At 41.5% G+C, this 22,375-nt stretch overlaps 1 protein-coding gene across 1 annotated transcript in view; it reads left to right on the top strand.

Annotated features, from left to right (window-relative positions):
• Positions 1 to 210: 210 nt before the first annotated feature.
• The window catches only part of AGK (acylglycerol kinase), a gene marked incomplete at its 3' end in the record, with an annotated part of 69,582 nt that continues 47,417 nt past the window's right edge, over positions 211 to 22,375 (top strand). Inside the window, exon 1 of the mRNA XM_084229962.1 lies at positions 211 to 496. Coding sequence (XP_084086088.1) covers positions 396 to 496 — 101 coding nt within the window. The 5' untranslated portion in view covers positions 211 to 395. The remainder of the gene's footprint in view (positions 497 to 22,375) is intronic.

The raw sequence follows: 22,375 nt of genomic DNA on the forward strand, positions 1-22,375 counted from the left end.
AATAAGGATCATCAAATAAATGCTGTGAAGAAAACAGGTTAAGGATATGTTGTCACTTTGGCTTTTTAGTGAGGTGCTAATGTGCTTCCCTTGGGGGGGAACATGATCAAAGCAAATCGTTAATTTCATAGGTTCATTTGATCACGTTCATGATAGATCTTTGTCATTTACAAGCCTTTGCTCAGGAAGTTGAGCTTTTACACAGCCACATGCTCTTCCTCTTAATGGAGTTTCCTGGGGATGGTCTCTGTTCGAGGGGAAAGAAGGAAAGGAGAGGAGTGAGCCTGGAACATCTGTGGAAGCGTGGAAGGCAGTGCGAGGGGTTACATGCTTTCTTTGGAGGATTACATTTTCCTTTTTCTGCCTCTGCTAGCCCGTCAGATCCCTAGGAGAAGATGACTGTGGTCTTTAAGACACTTCGAAATCACTGGAAGAAAACTACAGCCGGGATCTGCCTGCTGACATGGGGAGGCCGCTGGCTCTATGAGAAGCACTGGTAAGCCCCTGGCAGCCCTGCCACACCCCATCCTGCCTTCACCGCCACCAAAACTGCCCCAAAGCGTCAAAGGTTAAATCCTGCCCGGCTGTGCTTGACTCTGTAAACACTGTTGTAAAAGAGAATGTTGAACCAGAAGCAGAGAAGGGCTTCTTGTAACCAGTTTTGGAAAACTGGCTCTCTGCAGAGCTACTGACACTCACCTTTCAGCGGGTGTAGAGGAGGGTCGTGAGATTGAAAGGTGAAGAAAGGGAGGCCTTGAGAGGGAAAAGTCCCCTCCTAGGTTAACTGGGGACAGGGACTGGAAGTCGACGATCACCCTCGGGCTTTATTCCTTAGTTTCTTACCGCAGTCCCTTGGTCTTGACCATTGCTGGACATCCCCTGAGCTTGCTCCTTCCACCCCGTGACTCCAGATCTCTCTCCCATTAGCCTAAGCTAATTTAAATGAGAACTTTTCAAACAAACCTTTTGTTTGAAAAAAGAAAATGGTGGCGTCGTGGTTTTTATTCACCTTCAGATCCGGAGGGAGAGGACGCGGAGGCAGGGCTCCGCTTCTGGTTTCACGTGGTCTTAAGATGTCAGTAAATGGGTTTTCTGTACAAATTGTACAATTTATTAAGAGAGCCAATCAGATTGCAGTGTTTTGGGTGTAAACGTCTACATCTAAGTACAGACAGCGCGCTCTGAAGCCCAGGTGTCTTCAGTGACAGAGAAGAGGCATCAGGTGGGTGCAGAATCTCCAACTGCAAAGAGGTACATGGTGAGGCCTTTGCAACAGTCCCAGCTCACCAGGGTCCTGCAATTTTATGCCACATGGTGTCTAGTTTTTACAGTTGTAGAAAGAGGGAGCAAGCACTTGAACTCCATTAGCTGCCGTATTCAGAAAAGATCTAAGAAGCTTAAAATTTGTAACACATAAAAAAGGACAGAGGAAATATTTGAACAAATGGAATATGAAGCATATGCTTTTGGCTTTTCCTCCTTGATCTATTTATGCTGGAGTAGATCTACTTATGCTGGAGGGGTGAAGATTTGAGGGAAATAACCGTGTCTCCTGTTTGGGCTGTCTGTGGAGGTACTATAATAAGTTCTTGCCAGTGTAGTCTTGAGGCTTCAAAAAAGGCCTGTTGGAGACCTCCTTCAGAGCTGGATCTGAACCAACTTGAACCGGAACGTCCTGGCGGTCCGGCGATCTCGTTTTACTGTCTCTCCACATTCAAGGTTACTGGCTCACCATGTAAGCCCCCATCTCCTGCTGACTCTGCGACTACGTAGCCTTTACTTTTTTAATTGTTAAAAACATAACCTCAAATTTACCACCTTAACCATTAAGTATGCAGACAGTAGTGTTTTATATTCACATTGTGTGCAGCAGACATCTACAACTTTTACATCTTGCCAAACAAACTCTCTACCCTCCAAACAGCTTATTTCCCCCCATCCTCTACCCCTCCAATCCCCTAACAACCACGTTCCACTGTGTATAAACGCGACTACTTTAGATACCATGTAGAAGTGGATCCTGTACTATTTGTCTTTTGTGACTGGCTTATTTTCCTCAGTGTGTCCTCCAGGTCCCCCTGTGTGGTTATGTAAGGCAGGATTTCCTTTTCAAGGCTGAGTAGTGTTCCATATATCTTTATACTGCATTTACTTTTTTTTTTTTTGTATTATATGAGATTTATTTATTTATTTATAATAAATTTTATTTTTATATTCCCCATACAATTGCAACCCCCCATTCTGACCCCAATCCCTCCCCTCCCGCCCCCCACCCCCCAAAAAGCGTCTCTGGTTCATAGTTTTTTGTTGATTTTGATTTTCACTTTCTTATAGTTATTCATTTTCCTGGTCTCTTATTTAAGTTTTCTAGATTCCTGCTATGAGTGAAACCATCCGGTATTTTTCTTTTTCTTTCTGGCTTATTTCGCTGAGCATGATCCCTTCCAGCGCCATCCATGTTGCTGCAAATTGCATGTGTTTATCTTTTTTGAATGCTGCGTAATATTCCATGGTGTATATGTACCACATCTTCTTGATCCAGTCATCTATTTTTGGGCATTTGGGCTGTTTCCAAAGCTTAGCTATTGTAAATAGTGCTGCTATAAACATAGGGGTGCAGGTGCTCTTTGGAATGGATGTTTCTGTGTCCTTTGGGTAAATACCTAAGAGTGGAATTGCTGGATCCTATGGAAGCTCTATGTTTAGTAGGTCCAGAAATCTCCACACAGCTCTCCATAGTGGTTGGACCAGTTTGCACTCCCACCAACAGTGCAGGAGAGTTCCTTTTTCTCCACAACCTCGCCAACATTTGTTGTTGCTAGTTTTTTTAATATGTGCCATTCTCACTGGTGTAAGATGGTATCTCATGGTAGTTTTGATTTGCATTTCCCTGATTACAAGTGATGTTGAACATTTTTTCATATGCCTGTTGGCCATTTGTATTTCCTCTTCAGAGAAGTTTCTTTTTAGCTCTTCTGCCCATTTTTTGACTGGGTTATTTTCTTTGTTGTTGTTGAGTCTCATCAGCTCTTTGCAGATTTTTGTGATCAGTCCTTTATCATTAGTGTTGGGTGCAAAAATGTTCTCCCAGTTGGTGGGGTTTCTCTTTGTTTTTGTTATTGTCTCTTTTGCTGTACAGAAGCTCTTTAATTTGATGTAGTCCCAGCTGTTTATCTTTGCCTTCACTATCACTGCTTTGGGTGATGTATCTGTAAAGATGTCTTTGATGTGCAAATCACGTAGTGTTTCGCCTATATTTCCTTCTATATATTTTATGGTTTCAGGTCTTATGTCTAGTTCTTTAATCCATTTTGAGTTGATTTTTGTGTATGGTGTGAGGTAGTGGTCAAGCTTCATTCTTTTGCATGTAGCAACCCAGTTTTCCCAGCACCATTTATTGAACAAACTTTCTTTGCTCCAATGCATAGTCTTTGCTCCTTTGTCAAAGATTAGTTGACCATAAATCTGTGGGTTTATTTCTGGATTTTCTATTCGATTCCATTGGTCTGTATGTCTGTTCTTGTTCCAATACCATGCAGTTTTGATGATTATGGCTTTGTAGTATAGTTTGAAGTCTGGGAGTCTGATGCCTCCATTCCCTTCTTTTTTTTTTTTTTTTTTTTCCAGGAGATCTTTGGCAATTCGGGGTTTTTTGTGATTCCATATGAATTTCATCAATAATTGTTCTATTTCTTTGAAGAATGACATTGAAATTTTGATTGGAATAGCATTGAATCTGTATATTGCTTTTGGTAGGATGGCCATTTTAATAATGTTTATTCTTCCAATCCATGAGCAGGGGATGTCTTTCCATTTCTTTGTGTCTTCTTCTATTTCTTTTAACAGTGTTTTATAGTTTTCTTTGTATAGGTCCTTTACCTCTTTTGTTAATTTATTCCCAAATATTTGATTTTTTTTGTTTCAATAATAAAAGGGATGGTTTTTTTGATTTCTTCTTCTTCAGATTTATTGTTTGTGTATAGGAAGGCTACTGACTTTTGTGTGTTGATTTTGTATCCTGCCACTTTACTGAACTGATTGACGAGTTGAATTAGTTTTTCTGTGGAGTTTTTGGGGTTCTCTATGTATATTATCATATCATCTGCAAATAGTGATTTGACTTCTTCTTTTCCTATTTGGATTCCTTGGATGTCTTTCTCTTGTCTTACTGCTCTGGCTAGAACTTCCAGTATTATATTGAAAAGCATATACTGCATTTACTTTTTATCTGTTCCTCCCACCGCTGGCTATTGTGAATAATGCTACTCTGATGAACTTAGGTGTGCAGATATGTCTTCAAGATCCTGTTTCTGGGGTGTATTCCCAGATGTGGGCTTGCTGGATCAGATGGCTCAGTTTTTTGTGAAACCTCCATAGTGTTTTTCATAGTGGCTACACCAACTAACAGTGGTGCTGGGGGTGGGGCGGGGGGGCTTTCTCCACATCCTCACCAGAGTTTGTTATTTTGTGGTTTTTTGATAGTGGCCAACCACGTTCGCGTTTCTCTAACCTCAGAGCCCTCACAGTGTTTATTGATGTCCACTAGTTGGTTTTTTTTTTTTTTTTACATGTTTTACGTTACTGAATTGTCTGCTGTGTAAATGTCCAGTGTGTTTTTATTGTTCTGATGGGCTTTACAATACATAATTCTCCCAATGCCCTCCATTTTGTTGACAATGACTGCATTACATCCTTTCCTGTAGTTACGTAGTACTGTGGTGTGAGCATACAACGTCTTCGTGATTGTTTGTTGATGGACATCTAGGCTGCTTCTGCGTCCTAGCTATTGTAAACAGTGCTGCCGTGAGCAATGCTAAACTTGGGTTTCTGTGTCACTGTTTTCATGTTCTTTGTATGCTCGAGAAGGGGATTTCTGGGTCATACAGTATTTCCATTTTTAGTTTAAGGTAAATCCAAATGCTTCCCGCAGTAGTTGCACCCGTGTGACGGGTCTCCTTTTTTTTTCTCTGCGTCTCTGCAGCACTTGCTGGAGGCTTTAGTCTGCCCCATCCTTATGGGCATGAGACTGTCTCCCATTGTGGGTTTTAAGGGGCATCTCTTCTTGCAAGTGACAGTGAACATTTCTCCATATGCCTATTGCCCTTCTGGATAGCCTTCTTGGTGAATTGTCTTTTCATTACCTGTTATCCATTTATTAATTGGGTTGTTTATTTTTTATAGTTAAATTGTATGAATTTTTTATGTCTTGGATACCAATCCTTCATCAGTTACATTGGGTACATGTTTTCTCCCATACATTAGGGTGCCTTTTTAATTGTGTTTTCTTTCTCTGTATAGAAACTTTAGAGGTGATCCCAATTGTTTTTTTTTTTTTTTTTATAGAGGCATGCTTTATTTGTTTGCTGGTTGGTTTGTTTGTTTTTGTTTATACATGCACTGGGTACACTCAGAAGTGCGGGAGGGTGAGAGAATTCACCAGAGCCAGAGCGGGGAGCAGAGCAGGCAGAAGGACCGAAGTACACTGCTGAGGGGAGCAGCGGGCGGCAGGAGAGGTCTGTACACCATGTGGGACCCTCCTCCGGTGGCCGGGGAGCAGCCGGGGATCGAACCGGCGCCGCAGAGGCCGCGGGCAGCTTCGCAACCCAGCGCTCAACCGCTGCGCCACCGGGGAGGCCCGATCCCAATTGTTTTTTATTTTTATTTCCCTTGCTTAGGGGTTGAGTCACCAAAAAATGTATTTATTGTTGGTGTTATGGAATATATTGCCATGTACTTTATTGTTGCCGGTCTTGTACTTAAATCTTTAATTCATTTAGACTTTATTTTTGTGTTTGGGTTTAGTCAGTGATCTGGCGTCATTGTTCTCTGTGTGGCTTTTTTCCCTGGCATCATTGATGAGAGAAACTGTCCTTTTCCCCTTTTATGGTTATAGCTGCATTAGTATAAATTAGGTAGTGGTGTGCATGTGGTCTTAGCTCTGGGACTTTGATTCTATTCCATTGATCCATGTATCTGTTTTTGTGCCAATACCATATTGTTTTCAGTACTGTTCCTATAGAGTAAAGTTGGAGGTCCAGTAATGTAATACTTCCTTTCTCTCCTTTTTTTATTAGGGTTGCTTTTGCAAATTGAGGTCTTTTGTGGTTACATATAAATTTCAATATTTTGTCCAATTTCATTGAAAAATATTGCTGGTATTTTTGGGGATTGCATTAAATTTATATAACATTTTAGGCAGGATAGTTATGTTGATTATTTGGTTTTCCCCATCCTTGAGCTGGCCTTGCGTCTTACTTTGTTGCTCACCAAGCCCTCTAATACCATCTTATAGTTCTCATTGTATAGATAGGCCTTTTATCTCCTTTGGTTAAATAGGAGTAATTTAATTCTTTTTTGAAGCAATTATAAATGGAATTGTTTTCTTTTTCTCCTTGTTGTTATCTGTATTTTTTTTTTACTCCACCCCACTCCCCCTCAACACAACACAAGGTTATGAATTTTTGTAGTTGATTTTGTAACATGCTACTTTGCTATATTCATCTATTGTTTCTAATAATTTTTTTAGTGGAGTCCTTAGGATTTTCTATATGTGGTATCATATTATCTGCGAATAGCAATAGTGCCACTATTTTTCCAAATTAGATTCCCTTTATTTCCTTTTTTTCACCCTGATAGCTCTGATCACAACCTCTAAATACTAAGTTAAAGAAAAATGGTGATAACAGACATCCTTGTCTTGTTCCTGATCTTAATGGTTTCTCACCATTACGCTGTTGATTTGTTAACATATGGCCTTTACCCTATTGCGGTAGGTTCTTTCTGTTCCCATCTTGTTTAGGGTATTTATTATAAATGGGTACTGAACCTTACCAAATTCTTTCTCTGCATCTGTTGATATATGGTTTTTATCTTTTGTCGATGTGATGTAGTTCATTGATTTAGGTATATTTAACTCTCTTTACATCCCTGGGATAAATCCCACTTGACCATGGTGTATTATCCTTGTGATATACTGTTGAATTTGATTTGCTAGTTATTTCATTGATTTTTTTTTTCAACATTCGTCAATTGTGTCTATTTTTAAAACAATTTAACCAAGATGGGCCTCAGTTCTCTTTAATGGTTTGATAAAATTCATTTGTAAAGTGGCCTGGTTCTACACTTTTGTGTTTTTGGAAGATTTAATTTCCATGCTTGTAATCAGTTTGTTCAACTCATCTGGGTTAGTCTTGGTAGGCTGTATTGATCTAGAAACTTGACTGTTTCTTCAAGATTATCAAATTTATTGGCATATAATTGTTCATAGTAATCTCACATGATCCTTTGTATTTCTGTGCTATCTGTGGTGATTTCCCTTCTTGGGTTTATGATTTTATTGTTTTTCGTTAGCATAGCTAGAGGTTTGTATATTTCATCTTATTTATAAGAGCCAACTTAATTTCTTTGAGGTTTTTTTGGGGGGTGGGGGTGGGGTTATTGTCTTTTCGAGTGTTTATTTCCACTCTTATTATTTCCTTCCTCCTAACTTTGGTTCTTCTTTTTTCCTCTTTTTCAAGTTGCTGTAGATGTAGTATCAGATTGTTTATTGGGGATTTTCTTCTTAATGTGGGCTGTATTCCAGTATCTTCCCCTTTAGGCCCACTTGTGTCGTATCCCCTAGACTCCGGTAGCTTGTATCATTTTCATTTGTCTCATGGTATTTTTTAATATCTTCTTTGACTTCTTGTTTTTTTTTCTTATTTGTTTGAAACTCTTTGGGCCTCTTATAGAACAATGCCTGGCTTGTTTCCTGGGTTGAGGTGACTTTCAGCAATTATTTCTTAAAATAAATTTTCTATAACTTTGTCTTCTGGGATGCTTATGATGTGGGTGTTATTTCTCTTTAAGTTATCCTAAAGGGCTCTTACACTTTGTCATTAAAAAATTGTTTTTTCCTCTGCATCGTTCTGTGTGTTCCCCAACATTGTGTTTTCGGGTTCATTAGTTCTCTCCATTGCTTCTGTCTGCTCTTGAGGTCCACAATTGTATTTTTAATTCAGCTGTACTGGGGTTTTTTCTGTTTTTAACTGTAGCTGCCACATATTTTCCTTATCTTTATTCTGTTGCTGTTTTATATCCTCTGTGTGTTTTTGTTTTTTCCCCTAAGTTCCATAAGCTTTGTTAGATCTGTTTCCTTGAATTCCTCTTTGATTGTTCTCAGTTCTGCTGAATTAAGACTCTTCTCAGGGATTTTTTTTGCTCCGGCATTTGTGATACATTCTTCTGTCTCCTCATTTTTGATGCATAAGCCCTCAGACTGTGGTCTTTGCACCCAGCTGACTGCTGTCAGCAAGGTAGCAGCTATAAACAACACTGGTGCAGTGATGCGCTGAAGGATCACCTCTGGTACACACAGGAATTCAAGCTTCTGGCGCTGTGAGCACCAGAGTTGTGTGGTAGAACCCACGGTGAGTCCTCTGTGAGCTCTTCGTTGTTAGTCTTTTATGGTCTCACATCTGCTTCCACTCTGGGCTCTTTTTCAACATTAGCTGCAGTGCTGGGCAGGGTTGGTGCTAGTTGTGGGGTTACAGTGTAGAAGTTAGATTCTCTTTTCCAGCACTGTATCCTGGGGTGTTTGCTCCTCTGCTCCTCTTACTGACAGGTGCTTGAGCTCTAATTTGTTCAGATGTTCCTTTCTTATTTTGGTTTTAGCCCTGGGTCTGTGTGTGTGGGGGTGGGGTGGGGGGGTGGCAGGTGTTTACAATCTTCTGGCGTCACTTTCAAGCAGCAGCTCCCCTGTGAGGAGACACAGGTGCTCTGGGTTCTCGCCTTACCAATTCAGGCTCTAACTAGTCTATATTGAGAGCCTCAGGCTTGAGCCAGTAATCCTTACCCTGCACCCGACCCTTGCAGTTTCCATCATGGGTGCCAGCTGCATACCCCATCATCCATTGCCACCTCAGGAGTCTGTGATGTTGCCAGGTGCCTCAGCAACTGTACGGGGCTCTGCCCAGCGCTGCCCTCCCTATTGTGGGTAGTACTGCTCTGGTTTCGTTACAGTCTACTTACTGTTTTTCCTATCCCTTGCAGCTGAACCTTGGCTCCTCTGCGCTGCGGTCATCTGTTTTTGCCACAGAGATTTTTGTTTACTGCAGTCTAGTTGTGAGTGGAGGAGGTGAGCCTGGAGCCTTCACTCTGCTAGCACCTTGCTGAACACCTCCTTGAAACAGCTTTTTCTTTAGCTTCTGACTCCCAGATATTCATTTTTCCTCCTTTTTCACTGTTTTTCTCATCTATTAGCAGTAGCTCCCTAGGCCTCTGCCCTAATCCTTATGCCCTCAACCTGCGTGATCTCCTCCACACATAACGGCTTTGGTTTCTAGCTGTAGGTAGACAAACCCCAAGTTTGTGTTTCCATGAAGATGTCTTTGAGCTCCAGGACTACGTATGTATCCAGCTGCTCACTTATGTGTCTATGTGGATGCTTGACAAGTGCCTCAAACTCATCAGACTAAAAGTAAAATTCAAAGCTTTACTGCCAAATCTGTTCTCAGTGGTTGGTACCAGTCTCCGTCCATCTGATTTCCTAACAAAAATTTGAACGCCATCCTCCATTCGCCCTTTGCCTCATTCCCCCCATTTACGCTATACATGGAGGGATTTTGCTTCCTCTAAATCTGTCAATTACTTGATTTCTTTTGTCCTCTTTGTTGCTACTTTTCTCCATCCTTTCTGGCTTGAACTCCTAGCGACTGTTTTCCCTGCATCTACTCATGCCTGTTCCTGATCTGTTGTGCACACAGTTACCAGAATGATCTTTGAAGAGCATAGGTTGCTATTGCTTTTAGACTCAAGTCCAAAATTCTTACTAACTGTACATGACCTAGCCCCAAATGGTAATGTCTTCCACACTATACCTCAGCAGATGGATCTTCAGGCCATCCAAACTGACATGTCCTTTCTGTTCAAGGACTCCTTGGAGGACCTTGCGCTTGTTGTTCATTTCTGGAACATTCCCATTCTCTTTCGCAGCCGACTACCGTGGCTCCAGGTCTCAGGTGTTAGTTCTTCCCTGTTCCACCCTCTGGGGTAGGCAGTCTTCCTGGTTTTTCTCAGTACTACTACGAACTTCTGTATAGTGCTTATTACTATTTTAATTTTTTGTTCTGTCTTTTCATATCATCATACTCTAAACTCTGTGCTGTCCTCTAGGCCCAGCACATAAAAGGTACTTGGCATATTTATTTAGGGAAGAGTAAACCAATGGTGAAGGTACTCAGGACGAAACCCTAGCGCTCTCGACTGGCTACTTCTGAATTTGCAAACCCAGGTTGTTGATTCCTCCCAGAGAAAACTATACACTCAATCCACAGTCACATCCGTCTTCAGCTTCCTGCAACTTTATTTTGAAATATTTATGAATTTCCTCAGTTTCTTGCTGTGCTTCTCCATACTCCTCCTTAGATGATCTTAACTCCTACTTTGCAGAGAAAAATCACATCAGGCGATTGTCCCTAAACCCACATTCGTGTCCTGTCTGTCAGCGCTCGAGGTTGCCTACTTGTCCATGGCCAGCACCCCCAAACCTGCAGACGCCCTGCTTCCCTCTCCTGCTTCCCTGTTCTCATTGGGTGTCCTTTCTCCTGTCCTTGCTCCTTCTCTCCCTGCTGTTTGTGCCTGTTACTTGTCACATGTCAAACTGCTCAAGTCCTCTCTCAACTCTGCATTCCCCTTTATTTGTTGCCCCTCACCTTCCACTTCCAGCTTCTTGACAGCACACCTCACAGTTGCCAGCTCTACCTCCATTGTAGGCAAGTCTGGTAAGGTTTGGTTTCTCTCTCGTCCTTTGGTTCACCCTGCTCTTGACAGGTCATTACTAGCCTCTTAGTTGTTATGTTAATGGATACGGTTCAATCTGTATCTGTCTCATTTGATCTTCTTCCTGTTTTACTTATCTGATAAAGATAAGTAAAGTGACATGCTCTCCTCCACACTTAAATGTCCTCATGCCCTGGTTCTATTCCCATTCTGCGCGCTTCTTAGGTAATCCTGATCACACTAGTGATTTTTTTTCAAGGTGTGATATAGAGAACCTGGAGTTGGTAGTCTTGTCACTCCATGTCCTCTCCCCGCATCCTGTGTGAATACTGCAGATGGCTTCAGGCCACAGCGCCAAGAACTCCGTCATGTTGTTCTTCCGCTAACCGCCTGTGAGTGGCGCTCCAGCACCTTGGAGGGAACAGATGTGGTTCCTGACCTGGCATCAAAGGCACTTCACAATCCTGCCCCTGTGTCCTCTGCGTCGTGCTCCCTCCTTAACGCTTGAACTCAACCTCTGTTGCAGTCATCTGGGAAGAAGCTCTGCTTTCTGTTTTCCCTCTGCTTTGCAGGTGTTCTTCCCTCCACCTGGAGGACTTTTACTCTTCTTCACCTGGACGGGCACTTAGAAAATGCCACAGAGCTATGTGAAATAGTGGTGGCATTTTTAGCATAAGAGGAAAGAAAAACGGCATGTATTTGGTAACTGCTCATTCCTGGTGCTCGACTCGTTTCCACGTATATGGTCTCACTTAATCTTCGGAACAGCCTGGTGAGAAAGGAGGTGATATTGCTATCATAGAAATTAAGGCTCCGAGAAGTTAGTAACTTGCCATCAGTCATCTGGCTACTTTACTTGTTGCTGAAACTGGAATGTGGGCCATTGATCATGCTCTAAACCCCACATGCTTCTTTGCTGGTGACAACTGTGAAGACCTGTGCTCACTTCAGTATGTAAATTGCGCTGTATTTATTAAGGACATTACCTTCCAAGTGCCTTTTATATAACTTTTCTAGAACTGTGCTGATGTTATGTTCCCATTGTGTTTTCAGCTGCTCAGATGAAATAAAGCTCCTTTATTAGACAGCTAGCCAGCACATTTATTAGCATTTAGTAGAGTTGGGGGTGACAGCTGAACACATCGCCCTAGGACCAAGCCACTCACCCCAAAGTCCCCTTCTTGTCTGTGCTCTTTGTTCTCTGTTGATGCTTATGTTTTTGTTCCACTTCTAACATTCCCCCTTGACTCAATATTCTTTCCTTTTCACATTTCCATTTTTCTCCCCTTTTGGCCACCTGGTTGTAATTGTAGGTGAGTGTATTTTTGCTAAGTTCTATGAATTCTCAGACATATGCAAAGTTGAAAGAATATTACAATAGATACCTGTCTTTCTGCCACCTGAACTCTAGATTTTACTGTGTTGGTTTATTACATATCTGTCCATCTGTCCATCTCTCTTGTAATCTTCCTTTTTGATGCATTTCAAAGTAACTTGTAGACATCAGCCTGCCTCCACCTAGATGCTAACCATGTCTATTAGTAGAGAGCAACATTTCCTTATGGGTGTTTTTGTTGTTGCTGCTTTGTCATAAAATTGACAGTGAAATAAACAAATCTTAAATATACATTCCCTGAACTCTGTCAGGTGCATACCCCTGTAGAAATGAGATTCCTAGCAAGAAAGAGACTTCTGCCATCATTCCCAATGTTTGCCTCCTTTCATAGCCAATCCCTATCCCCCACTGCCTGAGGAAACCGTTGTAGTGATTTTTTTCCCCCTGCCATAGATTCATTTTCAGTTCTAGAACTTTCTATAAATGGAATCATGTAATATACTTTCTTTTTTGGTAAGTCTCTCAGTGTAATGGCTTTGAGGTCCATCTATGTTGTTATATTTATCCTTGGTTCATTCCTTTTTATTGCTGAGCAGCGTATTAGAATTTTAAGTTCCTTGTTTTTGATTTGTAAGGCTAGTAAACATAATTTGTTTCTCATTTTTAAAAAGTAAATTGTTTTATATGTATTTGACTTTTTTCCTTTGAAAGGAAAATGGTATCTCTTGATATAGACTTCATATGACAATAACAGTAAATAATCTATTTTTCTCTCTGTCCTTTTTTAGTAGTTGCTTTAATTTGTCTTTTGACACTTTTAATTGCCAGTTTTGCTCCATTGTTACTGTATTTATACGTTTTCTTCTCCATTGGGAACTTCTCTCCCTTCTCCTAAGTTTAAAGAAAAAGACCCAGTGGCATTTCCCCTCTGTATCCGTCCCCACAGCAGGTCACAGTGGTTGAAGGAGCAGCAGGGTCTGCTCTCAGGACTCGGTAAAAGCAATTGAAGAGACAGAAATGACCCTGTTTGCTGAAAGTAAAGTGAATTTAAGTATTGCTCATTCCTCTTCAGCTGCTCTTTCCAAGCTTTCTGGGTTCCCTGGGGAAGGTTATGTTCCACGTTGTTCAGTTCATCATGTCAGCAGTTACCTGCAATAGTCTCTCGCTCAGTCCTGCCCTTTTAGTAGCAAAGAATCTGCTAATAAAAAGCAGCATAAAAAAGGAAGCTGCGTAGTATATAAGTTGTCCCTGGAGTCAGAACTGACACTTCCTGGCATTGTGACCTTGGTTCCTAGGCCTTAGGGTCCTCTGTAAAAGGGAAAGAGCAGTACCTCATTGAGTCATTGAAGGATTAAGGGAGATGACTGTAAAACTCCTAGCACCATGCCAGAGAGATGTAAGGTTTCAGTGAATGCTAATTTTGTGAGTACGGGAATATAATAAATACTTAGTACTTGGGGAATTATAACGATGTTCTGCTAGTAATTGGGTGACGAGTGATTCGAGAGGCAGCCAGTGGGGAAGGAAGATGAGGATCTGCCAGATGGTCTGATACGAGTGGAGCCTTTATTTATTTCACCTTCCGTGTGTAACAAGACAGTTTGGAAAAGTATAGTGTAAAGATTGACAACATAACCATCAAAGAGGCCGGGCACAAGCAGTTATAGCCAGCAGGCATGTCCGAGCCATCGTCTCTGATTGGAGCTGTCACTGGGGACCTTGTGCTTGCTTGTCCTCGCTCTGCCCTCCCTCTGGTGATTCTGGCCAGTGAGCCTGGCACGTCTTCTCAGCTTGCTCTCCCTGTCAGCCACTCGGTGGGCTCTGCTCCTGCTCACTTCGGGCTCCTGGTTCTCAGTGTACTCTGCTGGTGCTGCTGCGCCCATTCTGCACCTGCCTTGGCCTGGGCCCCAGGATGCCCTCTTTATTTCTGTGGAGCATCTTGCCTCTCGCCTTAGCCAAATCCTGGTATCTTAGTAATTTTAAAATCCTGTGAACACCATGAATCCCTTAACATTAAACTTGCGAAGCAAATGTGATCATGCAGTGATGGTCCCAGGCCCTGTTCCGTAGGTTTTTTATTAATGTTGGCCTTGCTTTGCTCTGAACGCACGAGTGTTAAAGGTGATGACCATACACTGGCTTCGCAGGGTGGGAGCCCACCTTTCGAGTTCTGTGATCAAAAACAACAGCTCAGAAGAGGTGAAAATAAATGGGTATGGGTAGGCCTGAGGGGTGTGTTTGGTGTCATTCAGTTTTATTGCAAACTCAGTAATAATGATAATAACGGCTGGCGATCAGTGCTCGCCCTGTGCCGACACGACTGCCAGCTCTTGATGTTCATTAACTCATTTTATCTTCCTAATAACTTTAAGAGGTGATTATTAATCTCTTGAGATTAATGGCCCTGTGCAGATGAAGAAACTGAGTTAATTTACCCAAGGTCACACTGCTAGTAAGTAGCAGAGCCGCAATTCAAAGTCAGGCAGTGCTCATCCTGATCTTACAAAGGGGCTCCTGTGTCTTAGGTAGCAAAAGAGAAATGAACCCTAAACTGAGGTGGTATTTTTTGATGACAGAAACTAAATGTTATACTTTAGTCCATCTCCATGGTTACACACCTTGCAGGGCAGTGTGGGGTAAACAAGACACATAAAGCAAAACATTTCCTCCCTCTGCCCCTCATTTAACCAGATGCAGTGATTTGGCTTTGTCACAATATAGGGACTGACGTAATTCATTGACTCGGGCTAAAAGCTTGCAAGGGCAGATCTTTACTATTTGGGGTCTTCCTCTCTAATGCAAGAATCTTAATTCCTGCACTACTCTGAGTGAACTGGCGCTCTGAAATGGTGGCTTTCTTTGCCACGTTCATGAAATTTGCGCCTCTAAATCTGACATCTGACACCTTGTTAAAAGCTATCTTCTTGGCTGACCCAGCCCACCAGCTGTCTTAACCATTAAGTCCTTATGGAAATATATAACTGATCTGAAGCTTTTGCTGAAACTGTTGTGCTGGGGTCCCTTTTCAGACCGTTAGCTTTCCAAGAGAAAAGAGGTGTCCTAACCAATTGTTTGCATGAATGCTGAGCCCCACACAATGTACCTGGTGTCCTTTGCAGCAGAACTCAAGAGGTCAGGTGACCCTAACAAGTTGATCATAATTTACATACAAGGTCTATGTAATTCAGATACCTGTTGCAACCATAATCTCCAGTGGTTCAGTTTTAGTATATTGAGTTCCTGCAAGATTCCAGGGCATTTGAGAAATCATCTCAAAGCAGAGTGATGTAAAAGATGAAGAACCAAGTGAGAGGCAGACTTGAGGAAACAAAAATCCTCCCTCCTAAACTCATCACATCACTGACTCTTCAGTCTTAATGGACAAAGTCTAGAGCTCCTCCCTTTCCTCTTTCCTGGTGTCTAGGAGTCCATTTTCAAGGTGACAGTCAAGGTCAAGAAGAGCTTCCAGGCTTTTCTTTGCCATGGTTCATGAACTCCAGTCCTTTTATGAGAACCTTTTGCTTTATTGCTTCATGTAGGTGCCTCCCTCCCCTTTTCTGTTCAAAGTTGGGGCAGCCTAAGTAAGGCTGTCTTGTGCCATATTCCCCACGTGGTGTAAAATCGATGTTACCACGTTCAAATCTGGGTTTCCCAGTCACTTGGGTCTGGGTCTGTGCCTGCCTTTGCCACCAGCTAGTTGTGTAACATTGTGCAAGTGTTCAAGCTTAGTTCATTTATTATCCATACACTATCTTACAACTTTATTGTGACTCACAAAGGTGATAATCACAGCTCCCGGCACATGTTAAAAAGAATACAGCTGCTGTTACTAAGATGTCTGAGATGCTCTGCGCTAGGTCATGCTGGATAGTGCAAAGTACACGTTAGGGATGCCAAAGGAAGTCGTGGATTCTTTTTTTTCTTTATTATGGAAAATTTAAATATATCAAAATTTGAATCTTGTGAAGAACCCTCACGTACCATCACACAGCTTCAACAAATACCAACATTTTAGTAATTTCATCTCAACACCTTTTTTCCTTGAATATTTTAAAACAAATCCCAGATATTACACCTCAGTTTTATCTAAATACTTCACTGCCATCTTTAATAAGTATTTAAAAAAAAACTTCATGCCATTTTTATGAACCTAACAAAAATCTTTTATGTCTTCTAATATCCAGGCTTTATTTCTTATTCCCCTCAAATTCTGCTGTTATGGTTTGTTCAAATCAATATCACACTAGTCTTACACATATTTGGTGTCTGTCTCTGAAGGCTCATAAACTACAGTATGTATGTCTTTTCAAACCCGGCAGGCCTGCATTTGCCCTGCAGGATTTTCCACACTAGATTTGACAAATGACTTCCTCGTAGTGTTCAGCGCTGTGTCAGGCTGCACTGGAGCAGGAGGCGAAAGGAAGCACCCATAGTACCAACTTGGTCTTTATTTAAAACTGTGATAATGAGTTCATAGGTTTTGCATTCATTTTGAATTTTTTAAATATATTAAAATATTTATCTGCTGCTGCTTTTTTTGGCACATCTTTGAATTTTGCACCTGAACAAGTGCCTCACTCCTTCATTCTGGGCCATGAGTTGTTCATTTGTTCATCCGTCCTGTGTCTTGTGAACTGGTGATTAGTCCAGATTCTCAAGCTTTGCTATGCAGAGTGTGGGCTGTGGGCTGGGAGCACAGGCTCTCCTGGAAGCTGGCTAGAAATGCAGATTTTTCAGGCCACTTCCAGACCCTCTGAGCCAGGATCTACATTCTAATGGCATCCCCAGGGGCTTGGTTGCACGTTCAAGTTTGAGGAGCACTGCTCTGGAGGCGTAGTTCAACCTGGCTTAATTTTTGGCAGAAAGCTTCATAGCATGTTGTAGAATTCTTAGGTATCACATCAGAAAATACATGGTGTCCACAGCAGAAATCAAAAGAATAATCAGTAACTACTATGAACAGTTATATGGAAACAAGTTTAACAATCTAGAGGAGATGGACAAATTCCTACAACTCTACAATCACCCAAAGCTAGATAAAGAAGAAATAGAACACCTAAACAGACCAATTACAATTAGCGAAATTGAAATGGTAATCAAAAACCTCCCCAAAAACAAAAGCCCAGGACCTGATGGATTTACAAATGAATTCTACCAAACATTCAGAGACGAATTAGTGCCTATCCTTCACAAACTCTTCCAAAAAATTGAGAAGGAAGGGACAATACCAAACACGTTCTATGAAGCCAACATTACACTAATACCAAAACCGAACAAGGACAACACAAAAAAGGAAAACTACAGGCCAATCTCCCTAATGAACACTGATGCAAAAATCCTCAATAAAATTTTAGCTATCAGAATCCAACAATGTATCCATAAGATAATTCACCACGACCAAGTTGGATTCATTCCAGGGGCACAAGGATGGTTTAACATCCGAAAATCAATCAACGTTATCCAACACATCAACAAAAAGAAATATAAAAACCATATGATAATATCAATAGATGCTGAGAAAGCTTTCGACAAAGTACAACACCCATTCATGATAAAAGCCCTTGAAGTTCTTGGGATACAAGGAACATACCTCAACATCATAAAGGCCATCTATGACAAGCCAACAGCCAGTATCATTCTCAATGGTGAAAAGCTGAAAGCAATTCCATTAAGATCTGGAACAAGACAAGGATGTCCACTCTCACCATTGCTTTTCAATATAATACTGGAAGTCCTAGCCAGGGCAATAAGACAAGAGAAAGACATCCAAGGAATCCAAATAGGAAAAGAAGAAGTCAAACTATCACTATTTGCAGACGATATGATATTATACATGGAGAACCCCAAAAACTCCACAGAAAAGCTAATTCAACTCATCAATCAGTTCAGTAAAGTGGCAGGATACAAAATCAACACGCAAAAGTCAGTAGCCTTCCTATACACAAACAATAAATCTGAAGAAGAAGAAATCAAAAAGACCATCCCTTTTGTTATTGAAACAAAAAAAATCAAATATTTGGGAATAAATCTAACAAAAGAGGTAAAGGACCTATACAAAGAAAACTATAAAACACTGTTAAAAGAAATAGAAGAAGACACAAAGAAATGGAGAGACATCCCCTGCTCATGGATTGGAAGAATAAACATTATTAAAATGGCCATCCTTCCAAAAGCAATATACAGATTCAATGCTATTCCAATCAAAATTTCAATGTCATTCTTCAAAGAAATAGAACAATTATTGATGAAATTCATATGGAATCACAAAAAACCCCGAATAGCCAAAGCTCTCCTGAAAAAAAAAGAAGGGAATGGAGGCATCAGACTCCCAGACTTCAAACTATACTACAAAGCCATAATCATCAAAACTGCATGGTATTGGAACAAGAACAGACATACAGACCAATGGAATCGAATAGAAAATCCAGAAATAAACCCACAGATTTATGGTCAACTAATCTTTGACAAAGGAGCAAAGACTATGCATTGGAGCAAAGAAAGTTTGTTCAATAAATGGTGCTGGGAAAACTGGGTCGCTACATGCAAAAGAATGAAGCTTGACCACCACCTCACACCATACACAAAAATCAACTCAAAATGGATTAAAGAACTAGACATAAGACCTGAAACCATAAAATATATAGAAGGAAATATAGGCAAAACACTACGTGATTTGCACATCAAAGACATCTTTACAGACACATCACCCAAAGCAGTGATAGTGAAGGCAAAGATAAACAGCTGGGACTATATCAAATTAAAGAGCTTTTGCACAGCAAAAGAGACAATAACAAAAACAAAGAGAAACCCCACCAACTGGGAGAACATTTTTGCACCCAACACTAATGATAAAGGACTGATCACAAAAATCTGCAAAGAGCTGATGAGACTCAACAACAACAAAGAAAATAATCCAGTCAAAAAATGGGCAGAAGAGCTTAAAAGAAACTTCTCTGAAGAGGAAATGCAAATGGCCAACAGGCATATGAAAAAATGTTCAACATCACTTGTCATCAGGGAAATGCAAATCAAAACTACCATGAGATACCATCTTACACCAGTGAGAATGGCACATATTAAAAAAACTAGCAACAACAAATGTTGGCGAGGGTGTGGAGAAAAAGGAACTCTTCTGCACTGTTGGTGGGAGTGCAAACTGGTCCAACCACTGTGGAAAGCTGTGTGGAGATTTCTGGACCTACTAAACATAGAGCTTCCATATGACCCAGCAATTCCACTCCTAGGTATGTACCCAAAGGACACAGAAACATCAATTCCAAAGAACACCTGCACCCCTATGTTTATAGCAGCACTGTTTACAATAGCTAAGCTTTGGAAACAACCCAAATGCCCAAAAATAGATGACTGGATCAAGAAGATGTGGTACATATATACCATGGAATATTACTCAGCATTCAAAAAAGATAAACACATGCAATTTGCTGCAACATGGATGGTGCTGGAAGGGATCATGCTCAGCGAAATAAGCCAAAAAGAAAAAGAAAAATACCGGATGGTCTCACTCATAGCAGGAATCTAGAAAACTTAAATAATGGACCAGGAAAATGAATAACTATAAGAAAGTGAAAATCAAAATCAACAAAAAACTATGAACCAGAGACACTTTTAGGGGGGCGGGGGCGGGAGGGGAGGGATTGGGGTCAGAATGGGGGGCTGCAATTGTATGGGGAATATAACAATAAAATTTATTAAAAAAAAAAAAAAAAAAAAAAAAAAAGAAAATACATGGTGTCCAACTGGCCTGCTTTGGGTGATGTTAAGATTGATCAGGGTTCACAGTGATGTGAATGTAGACACGAGGTTGTGCCATGGGAGTAACACCTGAGCATGGATAGGTAGGCTGCTGTCTGGTTTGCTCTCACTACTACTGGTCATGTGAACTTTATCAGGTTACTTCACTAACCTTTGCCTGTTTCCTTAGGAAGGTGGGGCATAGTGAAATCTGTTTAGCAGGTTAGCTGTAGGATTAAATGAAATGGTACGTAGCCATATGGGGTACTGTGTTACCCCTCCAGGAATGCTAGACATTTAGGACTAGATGGCTGGCCAGGTGTTTGGCTGAAGGAGATGAAAGGAGAAGTCTTTTTGGCTTCAAGACTAGGATAATTGGTGACAAAAAGAGGAAGTCGCCAGGGAGAACGGGTTTGAGGAGGTATTATTTTCCCTTTTAGATAATGTTGAGTTTGAGAGCCTGACAGGATGTTCAGGGGGAAATGTGTTAGGTCCAGGGTAAATTATACATGAGACACACTTGACTAGACCTGAGCCTTTTCTTTTGGCACAGATTCTGGCTTCAGTGATGTCTGATACTTCGTTTTTTAGCAGCTCTGGAGTCTCTGACAAAGCAGATGTCCTACCTTGACATGGGTTCAAGTTAGTGTCTGACTCTGCAGCCAGTGGGGTGGGGCCTGCCTCAGTCAGCTGAGCTAGAGAGTTGAGGGGTTTGTTTAGCTTTTCAGCCATTTCAAATTTCATGTCTCTCTCTCTCTCCCCTTCTCCCTGCACAAGCTGATGCTGAAATTTGGGATATTAATAGGTGCTATTTAAAGAACCTCATTTATGGGCAATTAAATAACATGCCTGTCAGCCCAGATTTGATAGGGAATAGGGAAACTTTTTTTTTTAAAGTGCAATGAAGTTTAATTATGTTCCCTTTCCTTTACACTCACTTTGTCAGATTATTTAGAAAACAGATTCTTTTTTAAAAAAATACATTTTTCTTTCCCATTGTTTTCTGGCAGTGGAGGAGGGGGCTGAGATGGGAGGGCCGAAGGAATAATCAAGTTATATTTTGTTGACTTTACATGATTTTTAAGGGTATTTATATCAGTGGTTTTAGCTGCTCCAAGAACTGCAGCAAGAATGTTGATGGTTGATGCTAAAATTAACTCCTCTTTACATGGTAACTGACATCTCAAGTAGCTCGTGTCACGGAGCAGCACAAATGCTGACAATTCAGGCCACTAATTTATGAGATTATAGGTTAGAAGTTGTCCAGTTCTGCCCTGTATCCTGGAGCCCAAAGTAAATATCACCTATGTACACTGTTTAGAGGCCAGCCTATTGGGTAGGAGGGTGATAGATGCCTTCTTACGCTTTTTTCTTGGATAGCCTCTCTGTAATCTTTCTTAGTCTTTTTCTACATATATGGATTCATGTGCCTCGTATATGATTGACACTCGGTTTGTACTTGATCATAATAGTGCAGGCAAATTTATTATGATCACAGAAGACAAAGTAGTAGTATTTTGGTTGCCTTGTAAAGTTAATGTCATGGAGTGAGAGAAAAGTATGTGGCGTAGAATGTGTAACTTGGGGCAGTGGGTGGAAATGAATAAATGGGAAAATGCAGGGGTGGAAAAAGTAAAGGAGAATGAAAGAATGTCAGTCGGATACTTGGGAGAATTTGCTAGGTGTAGAACTCATTGCAGAATGGTCGGTGGGGGCAGCTGAGGCCTGACTGTGGCTGTGTGGTCAGGACCTCAGGATCCACACGGCCACCCACCAGAGGCCCCGCGGAACTCTGCTGGCACACTCAGCCCGGTGGACGTCGGGGTGGCGCAGTAGGACGGATGGTGGTAGCTTATGAAAGCTGAGGCTAGACTGAGAGGGTGAAGCTAGAGTTTCCATCTCCTGAGAGGACAAGCAAGTGATGAAGGTGTACGTTCCTCTGCTTCAGTTTCTCTTGGTCAGTAATGCGGGAATAAACTACAGAAGCCATCTCTCTGCTTGATAAAAGTTCTACAGACCAAAATGATGAGCTTAGTTGTGTAAGAGGACCCCTCAAGGAATGCCGCTTTTCATGCAGGCGTTTCTTACTCTGAGTCGGGGTGGGGTGGGGGCGGAGGGGGCACAAATTACGTGGAGAAAACCCGAGACATTAGAAGGTGCTGGCAGTGTTCACATAGTGGCTGGTGCCATGGGACCGGCTGGTGAGGGTATAGACTGAAAAGGCCTGGAAATAAGATGGCAAGGCTGTGTCTTGGGCTTTCTGTATCGGAGTGGAAGAATAAGCACCAGCTGGGGCTCCACTGCCATCGGTAGCTGTTACTGCAGGGGGAGGCCTGCCATCGAGGGCAGAGAGTAAGGCTTTGGCTGCCTAATAAGTGTTCTGGATAGATTTAGGTGGGCTTTTTTCTAAGCCAACTTGCAGAACAGAGAAAAGTCTGGCACTGTTGTGATAAATCGTGAACTGCGGGGATGCGTAAATGGTTACACAGTGGGCAGAGCTGTTTGATTGCATTTTGTCATTTGGGAGTG

The sequence above is a fragment of the Talpa europaea genome (genome assembly GCF_964194135.1).
Source record: "Talpa europaea genome assembly, chromosome: 3".
In the NCBI taxonomy this organism is placed as follows: Eukaryota; Metazoa; Chordata; class Mammalia; order Eulipotyphla; family Talpidae; genus Talpa; species Talpa europaea.